Consider the following 11,314-nt stretch of genomic DNA (forward strand, 5'->3'; position numbering starts at 1 on the left):
CTGGGTAGCCCTGGCATGCCTTGAATTTGCCATGTAGCCTAGGCTGGACTTGAAGAACTGGCAGTGATCCCCCTGCCTCTCTCTGCCCCTCAAGGCCTGGGATTATAGGCATGTGTCACCACATACAAATTAGAATTTGTAAGTTTTTGCTGTCTCATGCTACCCCAGGGTAACCTGGAACTCACTGTGGATCCCGGAATGCCTTGGAGCTCAGTGATCCTCCTGCCTCAGCCTGCAGAGCACTGGGGTTACAAACATGAGTCACAGCAGGCAGGAAGGCAGGAGCTAGCATTTTTAAATGAAAATGGTACACAGAGATACCAAGTGAAAAGTGTAATCCTAAAAATTAAGAAGGCACAGCTGTCCCCTATGAAGATGACACGTCTTTAAAGGCTAATTTTACATTTACTTCTGTGTGAAGGGCCCACATGCATGTATGAATTTGAGCGCCCACAGAGCTCAGAGAAGTGTGTCAGATACCCCGAGGCTCAAGCTGTGTGCTGGTTGAGCCATCAAGTTGGTGCTGTGAACAGAACTTGGGTCCTCTGCCACAGTACTCCTTTGTATTCACTGAGTACCTCTCCAGCTTTAAGGTAGACGTAAGGTAAAAACTATATAATAGGAAATTCCTTCCTTTAACAAGAAAGCTACAGCCGGGCAGTGCTAGCGCACGCCTTTAATCCCAGCACTTGGGAGGCAGAAGCAGGCAGATCTCTGAGTTCAAGGCCAGCCTGGTCTACAGAGTGAGTTCCAGGACAGCCAGGACTACACAGAAAAACCCTGTCTCGGGGAAAAAAAAAAAAAAGAAAGAAAGAAAGAAAGCAAGCAAGCTAGCTACAGCTGGCACCTCATCTTGCCTTCAATCCTAGATTACAAATATCTACTGTAATTCCTATGGAATGGAAGTAAATCCCATCCCTCAATACCAAGAAACCCACCAACTTAAACCCCGCCTGAGGGGCAGCATCTGAGACAAGAGTCTATGGAGCCCTTAGCCGTCTCTACTTCTACTAACAAATCATCATGAAGAAATTCATCCCTCAAGTCAACTGCAAAATATTTTCTCCAATAAAAACTGCAGAATTTCATGTGAGGGAATCTCTCCAACAATAGGGAGTTGTTCTAGTCTGTGAATAGTACGTGCCAGTGGCACCAGCACAGTGGGAGTTGGACATTGCTGACACTCCTGTCCCCTGGCTAGCCTCGGGTCAGCTCTATCTCCCAACTGCATTTGGCTTTAAAATTTAAAATCAAGCAAAATATATGGTAAAAAAAAAAATGTATGCTAAGCCTCATCCTTGCTACAGAAGCCTGTTTCCAACACTTCTGCACCAGAGCCCCTGTTTTCTACCACCACCCTGAGCACCCCACTAGAATAAGCGTCAAACACAAAAGCGCTTTGTCTTCTTGCCTGACCACCCCCCACTCCCAACAGTGCTTTGGTGTATTAATTTGTATACTCTGGAGAACATCGTAGGCGTCAGCAAAGCCAAGGAACAAACCAAGGGTTGAGGAGTGGTCCGGGTTGGGTTACCTTCTGAAGAAGGAGTGGTGCCTTATGAAACCTTAAGTTTGCCACTACTTGTTTGGCCGTCAGTTCTTAATGAAAAAAATTTTTTTAAAGAAGACTAATATTCGCCTCTAAAAATGGGTTCACAAACCCACTTCACTGAGCTGTTTTAAGGACTGAGATAATAGCTTCGAAGTGCCCTGTGGTATTTATGGAAAGTAACTGCAAAGTAAACTTTACAGTGCTTTTCGCCCAACCGACCAGGGAGATACTGTCTCCCAGGAATTCCACTGGAAAGAAATGAGCAAAACTTTCAAGTTTAGCAGTGTGTCGGGATCAAATGATCCAGATGCTATTTGGGAGTCAGGGTCTCCTCCACCACGCTGCAACAAAGATGCTCATCCCTGTGCAGTCCCCATCTCCGCACAAGGCTGGCTGGCCTTGCCCAGTTCAGCTTCTTTGTTGACCCTAGCAGCTCCTGGGAGGACAGGCCTCTGGAGCTTCCCAAGCCGCTTGTCCTCCACGACTTCTGGGTACCACACTGCTTGCTGATGGGGTGTTTCCTCCAGCAAGTTTTAGAGCCCGTGAGGCATCTGCCACGGTCCTTCTAGAGGGCCGTGTCCCTGTACGGGACCAGCCGCATCCACGCGGGTCTGCCCGAGACCGGACCCGACCCGACCGCTCACGGAGCCTCGCCCGCCACGCTCCCGCAGAGGCCACCCCTCAGCTTCTCGGCCGGACCTGGAGTCGTGGGAGCCGAAACCGCTATTCCACCGCGGCCCGGGCCGCTCTGTCCCCATCGGCACAGACCACACACTTCCTAGCGGCACTGAAGCGTCAACTCACCCCTGAAGAGCAGCAGCAGGAAGAAGTCAGGCAGCCGCGCGTACAGTCGAAGTCGCAGCCGCCGGCTCAGCGCCATGTCGAGGGGAATGTGAGGGGCTCAGGCTCGGAGCGGAGAACCGGCCTCGTGCGCATGCGCCCAGCCTGCTTGGACCCTGCGACCCGCCTCCAGTTTCCATAGCGACCACGCGGCCTCGGCCGAGCCGGCACCATAGTGACCGAGAAAGCTCAAGTCTGGTTGCTATGGATGCAAAGATGCTCAGTGCTTCCAGGTGCTACCTCTGTCGATGAACTTAGCGGGAAGAGAATTAAAAAGCGTGTCTGGGAGGGAGGCGGGGTAGATTTATGAAACTGTAGATTATCGCTACAGATCTAAGAAGGATTACTCCATTAAGATTTAGGGAATGATGGGGCTGGAGAGATGGCTCAGCAGTGAAGAGCACCTGTTGCTCTTACAAGGACCCAGATTCCATTCCCAGCACCCATATTGTGGTTCACAACCACCTGTAACTCCAGTTCCAGGCGATCTGACGCCCTCTTCTGACCTCTGACGGCACTAAACATGCTTGTGGTGTGTGGCACTAAACATGCAAGCACAACACTCATACACATGAAATAAAATAAATCATTTTTAAGGAAATGTGTGTTATTTTACAAATAAAATCATGACAATTTTTGAAACAGTATTTTCACACCTATAGAGGTCCTGATTCCAAAAGTAATGAAAGGAGAAAATGCTGAAATCTGCATAAATATTAGCAAGATACGCCAAGTACATAAATGCAATAAGTTGATGTAGAAGGATAATTCATTTCTATGGTAGAGCTAAAGGATACTGGTATCCCCAACAGTTTATCCTACACAATACAGGGGTAATTCTTGCCATTGAATTTTTTACTTTTTTTTTTTTTTTGACAGTTTTACTTATATAGACCTGGCCACCCTGGAACTTGAAGGCTAAATAGACCAGGCTAGCCTCAAACTCACATAAGCCCAATTTTGTCTGCTTCCAAGAGTTAGTATTAAAGGCAAGCACTACCATGTCTGGATTCTTTAAATTTTTTATAAATTTAACAATATGTATGTGTGTATATCTGCATGTGAGATGTGTGAAAATAAGTGTGGGTTCCCTGAGAGGCCAGAGGCGCAGAGTTAACAAATAGTATGCCTGGTGTGGGTGCTGAGAACTGAACTTGGGTCCTCTGGAATAGCAGCAAGTGTTCTTAACTGCTGAGCCATCTCCCCAGCCTTCTTTTTCATTTTAAAAAGGGTTCGTTATTTTATCATCATCACCATCACCATCATCACCTTTGTATGAGTACAGGAGTACATGACAGGAGGTATATGCCACAATGAGCATATGGAGGTCAGAGTTGATGATGTGGAGGTCAGAGTTCATGAAATTGACTTTCATCCACCTTTACAGGGATTCCAGGGATCAAATTCAGGTTTCCAGGCTTTAGGATCGAGGAGTGGTACCCACTAAGCCATTTTACTAGCCTTGCTCTGAATTCTGAATAGTAGGAAATAGGAAGGGTAGGGTAGGAAAACACAACAAGATCTTTTTTTTTTTTTTTTTTTTTTTTTTTTGGTTTTTCAAGACAGGGTTTCTCTGTGTAGCCCTGGCTGTCCTGGAACTCACTTTGTAGACTAGACTGGCCTCGAACTCAGAAATCCGCCTGCCTCTGCCTCCCGAGTGCTGGGATTAAAGGCGTGCGCCACCATGCCGGGCCACAGCAAGATCTTATAAGCAGGTGATGAGAAGGGCAAAAATGAGCTGAAGCTGAGCTGTGGTGGCGCGTCCCTTTAATCTCTGCACTCAGGAGGTGGAGGCAGGTGGATCTCTGTGAGTTTGAGGCCAGCCTAGTCTATAGAATGAGATCTAAGACAGACAGGGCTACATAAATAAACTATCTCAAAACAACAACAAAGAACTGGACATTAGACCTAAGGAAATCAGGCAATCTGAAGTTATTTAAAACAATGGAAAACTCTTGAGAAAGGTTAGCTGTACCGTGTTTAACATTAGAAAGAGCATCCCTAAGATTCCAGAAACAACACCATTAAAACAGAATTCTGAGCCTGTGAGAAAGTGTGCCAGAGTTCCCAACAGCCGATATTATTATTCAATGGGTAACAAAATAATATTTCAAGAAATTTGAAAGAGAAAGGTCACGGCTAAGCATGCTTGAATTTTCATTTCCACATGACCTTCAGTCTGCATTTTATAAATGTTCAAACCTTTATAAATGTGAATTGATTGCTTCACCACAAACCCAGAAGGAAAAAAAAAACTAATTCCAAATGTCAGGATAAAAATTTAAAATAACCTGTTATGATGCTACTTGTCTTCTACTGACCTTCTGTTTCTGGTCATCATGTGTGTAAGTCATAGGGAAATGTGTGCAAATGGTATTTCTCATGCTGGCCCCTCTCTCTGCATTAAACACAAGTCAAAGTGGAGTTTCCTGCAAGTTTCCCGTAAGCCTAATTTTTGGGGGGTTATTTGTTTTGATTCTTTTTCTGCTCTCTTTTTCCTCTGGCTATGTGCTCAGTCGTATTTACCTCACTGAAGAAACTGATCTGATTCCTTGGGGACCATGAGATGGCATCTGACTGTAGACAGAGCACCTTTATTTAGAAGCCAAAGCTTCCTTTCTTCTGCTAAATTCCTGTGTTTGCATTATGAAAATGGTTCTTTCTGTTAAATGCCCTTCTGTTTTAGAGTCTCTTTTGAAATTCAGGCAGAGATTACAAGAAAAGGCTTCATGAATATTCTGTAAAGGGCAGAGGTTCCTGGGAGAGAGGGTGGCAGGTGCTTCACTGTAAAGTTCTGACTTCCCTCCATAGCAGAGTTCCCCATGTCATTAGTAGTGTCTAAAGTGTGTTCTTGGAATGGAAATGCAAGTGGAGATGCTGCAAGGCAGGGTAACACATTTGTCTGTGATGTGGTCTGTTCGTCCTGCAGAAATCGAACTCTGCTCAGCATGAATAAGCTCAATGAGGTCAGAAGCAATGTTCTGGAAGCATTTGGTAAGTAGAGCTGGGAGTCTGTGCCTTTAACCACACCACAATTCATCTGACTGTGTTTTATTCTACTGTGGGGCATATTAGAAAGAGATGCTTTCTTTTTGGTTTTTCCAGACAGAGTTTCTCTGTGCAGCCCTGGGTGTCCTGAAACTGATTCTATAGACCAGGCTGGCCTCAAAATCAAGAGATCTGCCTACCTCTGCCTCCTGACTGCTGAGATTAAAGGAGTGTGCCACCACCGCCCAGCTGAGAGATGCATTTCTTAAAAGAACTAAAGAACTATACAGAGAAACCCTGTCAAAAAAAAAAAAAAACCTAAAAAAATTAAATCTGCATAAGCTGAACTTAAGAGTTTTACAATACTGTTTAGTACAGACGCAAATCAAGAGGCAAAGAGTGGGTTTCCTGCTTGACTTGCCTCTGAACAGAGCAAATGTGTCTGCTTATTTATGCTTATCTAAGACCAGGATTTCTTACCTATAAAACAGGGATGCTACTACTCATCCCAGTGAACTGATTGCCAGAGATGAAACAGCTGAACCACAGACGGAGCTCAATACAGGTTTACTATTCAATGTTCTTCTCTTTCTCACTACCCTGCTTCTGATAAGCATGAAAAAAATAAATGGGTCAAAATGGCTTTAATATTCTACCCGAGCTTTGATAAATAAAACACTCTCGGCCTTCAGACGTCAGAGGGAAGGAAAAGCAAAGAAGAGGTTTACATGGACGTTGGCTTTTTCTTGTATTCTTTCTGTGATAATTGGCGAAAAAGACCCGAGGCCCCAAACTTACTATGTAGACCAGGCTAGTCCAAATCCACAAAGATCTGCCTGCATCTGCCTCCCAAGTGCTGGAATTAATGGCCTATTAATTCCACAATACAAGCTGATATTACTCTTTTAAAAAAAATTACACGATCATAATTTTGTTTCCTTCCCTATGTCATTAAACCCCAAAATAATCACCCGAAGTCAGTTTTTCCAGCATGAGAGAAGGAAGGGAATCCTTCTGTTTGTGGGAGACTTGCTCTCCCCCTTCCCAATCACTTCTTTGCACGGCTTTTCTGGGAGTTTGGTCATATGCTTGTTGTTCTGTTTCTCATCTCTTTCAACTCCTTCTTTCTTTGTACCATTTTCCACTGCACTTAACTGTCATCCTCTTATCTTTGTCTCCAAAGTAGTTGTTTAATTTTACTTACATAAGACTCACCCCCCTCCCATCGATCTAATGAAATAGTTGCAGGTACATCCTTCCCCTCCAATAAGATGTGTTGTGGTTCACTTAATTTCCATATTTCTCTCTGTGATTCAGTTGAAAAAAAGGTCATACTGGTGTCAAAATTTTCTCAGTGACTTCCTATGGTGAGGCCTTCAGCAGCAGCTACTTAATAAAACTGTCACAGGGGAGCAGGCTAGGCAGCTCAGTTGACAGAGCACTTGCCTGACATGTGTGAGGCTCTGGGTTCAATCCCATCACCGCATAAAGAGGCTTGGTATCATGTATTTGTAATCCCAGCACTCAGGAACTAGAGGCAGTAGGATCAGAAATTCTAGATTATTCTCAACTATAGAACCAGCCTAAGCTACGTGAAACTCCATCTAAAAATGTGAAAACAAAACCAACAACCTCCCTACCAGGTACGATGTTGCACTCCTTTTATCTCAGCACGCAGGAAGCAGAGGCAGGAGGATCTCTGTGAGTTCGATCCTGTGAGTTCTGTGAGTTCTGCAAAGCAAGTTCCAGGACAGCCAGGACTTACAAAGAGAAACCCTGTCTGGAAAAACCAAAATAAATAAAATTAATTAATTAAACAAAATCATCTCTTAGGATTCCAAGTGTAAGTGTTTCTTCGTGTGTCTTCATATATGTGCTGGAGGTTATGGTAGTGCAGGTGTTAAAGTCTCTGGGCTGCTTTACTCCCCAGTACACATTAAAACACAATACCACTGGCTGCTGCTCAGGAGCCTCAAGGACAAAATCAGGAGCAAGTCTTGCTCCTGAAGCACAGGGTAGACCACCTCCTGTTGCAGTGTGCCTAACCTGTGGCATGGCACTTTATGCTATAGTTGTATGCCTCCATCGGACTGCAATTGCTTTGTTTACAGATTGGAGATATTTTTATCCCAGCCCTCCAATTAGAGGTAATTTTCATTTCACACAAATTGCACCACAGAGTGTTTGCTTCCTCAAGGCACCAGGGACAAACCAGAAGCCAGAGCTATTACTTGCCTTTGCTGTGGGGATCATGTGTGCTCAGTAGAGACCCTAGTAGGTCCAACTTGGTGTTTCAGGCCTCTGCAATGAGCAAATTCTTCTGGAGAGTACTGGCCTGACTGGAGAGTACTAGCCTGAACTGTGACGGGAAGGGAAATTTCCCTGTAGTTGCCTCTCCACAGATTTTAGATACCATGTTCCAGGAATGGAAATAGTGGGTATTTTATTCTATTTCCTGGGTTACCTGTATGGGGATGACACAGCCATGTTAAGCCCCACAGTGAGAATTGACTCCAGTCATAATACAGAATAAGGAGAAGGCCATTTAGTAGGCACATCTAGTTCTGACCAAAGGCCAAAGAGAAACCGGCCTTGAAATTTTAGCAGCTTATATAGGTCTCAGGCTTCTACCTTCCACATACATGGTCATCTTTAAATCTCTTTCAGGTCCCCACCCCAAGTTACACTTTGAGCAATGAGAGAGAGAGAGAGAGAGAGAAAGAGAGAGAGAGAGAGAGAGAGAGAGAGAGAGAGAGAGAGAGAGAGACTGTACTGTCTGACTGTTTGGACAAGTAAGAAACTTACCCAGAAAAGATGTTGTCACAATTATTTTTGAAGTAAACCAGTGTTGTTCTCTTCCAGCAGTTGTTACTCAGAGTCACCCTGCCCACCTCCCAGCAGAATTATGTGTTGTCGCCGCTGCACCCACCCCCTACCATAACTGAGTAGGTGGGACTTAATGGAAGTTGTGATCCTGGAGCTAGCCATAGGGGTGAGTTCTTCAACCTGGGAATGGGCCCCAGTGGCCAGTGGTAAGCCAGGATTGTCTCCTTTTGTTGTGGGGAAGAGGATCTAATTGGGAGCAATCTTGTTTTGTTTTGTTTTGTTTTGTTTTGTTTTGTTTTGTTTTGTTTTGTTTTGTTTCAAGTCAGGATTTCTCTGTAGCTCTGTAGAGAAGGTCTTACTGGGACTCTGTAGAAAAGGCTGGCCTCAAACTCACAGAGATCTGCCTGCCTTTATCTCTGGAGTGTTGGTATTAAAGACGAATCCCACCACCACCCTGCTAATTGGTGACAATCGTAGTGAACAAATCTTAATAGAAATGTTTGTTCAGCAAGCCTAAACTTCAATTATGTTTTTTTAAAAGATTTATTTATTTTACTTATATGAGTACACTGTTGCTGTCTTCAGACACACCAGAAGAGGACATAGGATCCAACTGCAGATAGTTGTGAGGCACCATGTGGTTGCTGGGAATTGAACTCAGGACCTCTGGAAGAACAATCAGAATTTCAATTATGCTAAAGGTACAAAATTTCCCCCTAATAAGTCTGTTAAGTTCTTGATTACCTTTAAGTCATACTGGAGGCAAATCTCTTCTCTAGGTAAGTTCTATTTTGTGTAACTTAGTATTTCCTTAGCAAGTTAAACCCATTATAATATCAATCTATTAACCTAATTTCTTCTGCAAAAGGAATAGAGGAATAGGAGACAGCTTAAAACCTTGTAATACTAATATTACACCAAAAAGACCCTAAAAATCCTTGAATCTCTTGTCACTGCCTAGTTAAAAATGAATCAGAAGTCTGGAGAAATGGTTCAGCTATTAAAAGCTAGGGTCCCAACCAAGAATACAAAAATTAATCAGAAAAACAGCTCAAGACCCTTTAGTGGCCACAAAGCTAAAGGACAGACAGATAACAGTAGATACTACTAGTTGTGCCTCTACAGAAGGTAAAATTGTGACAATATAAATTTGGCCAGCTATCTCCTATTTCAAACAGCCATCCTGAGTTTTGGTCCCCACAAACCAACCTTTAACCGACTGCAGCATTAAACTAACATTAATAGAATACATTTTTATTTCTTCGATGGTTAGCCTAAGGAAATGGAGCACAGTTTGAGGGCTAAGGCACGTGGGTAGAGTCAAATCTGACAGCACTGATAATATTCTGCAGTCTTCCTCCCCGGCGATGCTGTTTAGTCCTGTACAGGATAAAGAACGTGTATCACCCATCTCTAAGAGCACCTCTGTTTCACCACCTTTGATAGTCTGGTGTTATAGTCAAGCCCATTTCTTCTTTCCAGGCAACATTTTGTCTTCCAGGCAGGCCTTGTTCCCTAGAATTCAGGGAAGAACTAGGCAGTTTGGCTAAGCTTTGAGATGCACAATCCCCGTACATCCTCCTCAAGGGCAGCTGTGCAACTGGAACTGACCTAATGCGACTCCACCATGCTTTATCTTAGCTGTCTTGTTGTACTGGGCTACAGGCAGTGCTTTCTATATGTAGACATCAAAATTGAGGCCAAGGCAATAATAGATGCTTAATAGCTTTAATTAATTAACACCTTTAGAATGACGGAAACACTCCTGGGTCCTGTAAAACTAACAACTGGGGCTGGAGAGACAGCTCAGTGGGTAAGAGCACCAACTGCTCTTCCAAAGGTCCTGAGTTCAAATCCCAGTAACCACATGGTGGCTCACAACCATCTGTAACAAGATCTGACACCCTCTCCTGGAGTGTCTGAAGACAGCTACAGTGTGCTTACATATAATAAATAAATCTAAAAACAAAACAAACAAAAAGAACTAAGAACTGGCCAACGTTCAGATTCAGATTCCTCTTCTTCTTCCTGCTCTTCCTCTTCATTCTCTTTGTGACAGTGTCCCTCTGTATAGCCGTGGCTGGTCTGGAGCCCCCTGTGCAAAACAGGCTGGCCTGAAACTCACAAAGATCTGTCTCTGCCTCCCTCGAGTTTGGAATTCCCAGCTTATCATCCCGATTAATTTGTTCCTTACACCCTCTAGATTCCTTAGTTATGACTGAAGAAGTCACAGCAAAAAGAAAAAAAATCAGTTGTTATATTTCTGAGCGTTACACTCTCAGTCTCTTGCATTCCCTTTCCTGCTCTGCCTTAGAATCTGCTCAGCCTGAGGACTGCCACAGACCACTCCAGTAGGTATGGGGGTCCCTGGAATGAGGGTCCTTGAAGCTAGGTGGATAAGGTGACAAGCAGAAACAAGCTCAGAGACAGTCTGAATCTGAGCATATTTTGCATCTCTCAAGCAGGGGTTTTTATACATAAAAAAAAAAAACAAACAAACATGACAACTCTTAGAGACTGTATCCAGCAAAACAATCACAAATACCAACAAAAATCATTTGGCACAGTCAAGCACAAAAATCATCCAAGCGTTACAACTCTGAAACTATGTATTCAGTGAATCACAAATAGAATAGGTAACATCATTATAAACATAAATCATCAAAATACAACAATTCTAAAAGGATGTATTCAGTAGGGGCTGTCGTCCAAGACTAGTGGCATATTTCCAGGAGCAGGTTAATAAATCTTTATGGTCAGTGCTATTAACCGCTGAGCTAACTCTTCAGCCCCATGGTCAATTATTATTTAACATGTAATGTCTGATTTTTTTTATAAATCTTCAACGCATAAATTTAAACTATTTTAATTCTTTCTAATTAAGGCTTTCTTTACCATATACCAAAACCCACCTCCGATGACACACCTGCAGCCATATGAAATTTTATTGTTGGGAAAGTTTCTAATCTATCATAATAGTTTTGTAAATGATTTAAAAAGGAAAGCGTTGGTTTCCCTGGGGATAAGGTCATGTTAGTGACCCCATCTCTAGGGGTGGTTTCTTACCCATTATTCTTGCTTAAGATCTTGGCCTAGGCTACCAGGAAC

General features: G+C 43.5%; 1 protein-coding gene across 1 annotated transcript in view; it reads right to left on the bottom strand.

Moving 5' to 3' along the window:
* Positions 1-2,487, bottom strand: part of Jam3 (junction adhesion molecule 3) — a 58,038-nt gene extending 55,551 nt beyond the window's left edge. The window contains exon 1 of the mRNA NM_023277.4: positions 2,357-2,487. Coding sequence (NP_075766.1) covers positions 2,357-2,432 — 76 coding nt within the window. The 5' untranslated portion in view covers positions 2,433-2,487. The remainder of the gene's footprint in view (positions 1-2,356) is intronic.
* Positions 2,488-11,314: the final 8,827 nt, after the last annotated feature.

Source organism: Mus musculus, chromosome 9 (genome assembly GCF_000001635.26).
Source record: "Mus musculus strain C57BL/6J chromosome 9, GRCm38.p6 C57BL/6J".
NCBI classification, from domain to species: Eukaryota; Metazoa; Chordata; class Mammalia; order Rodentia; family Muridae; genus Mus; species Mus musculus.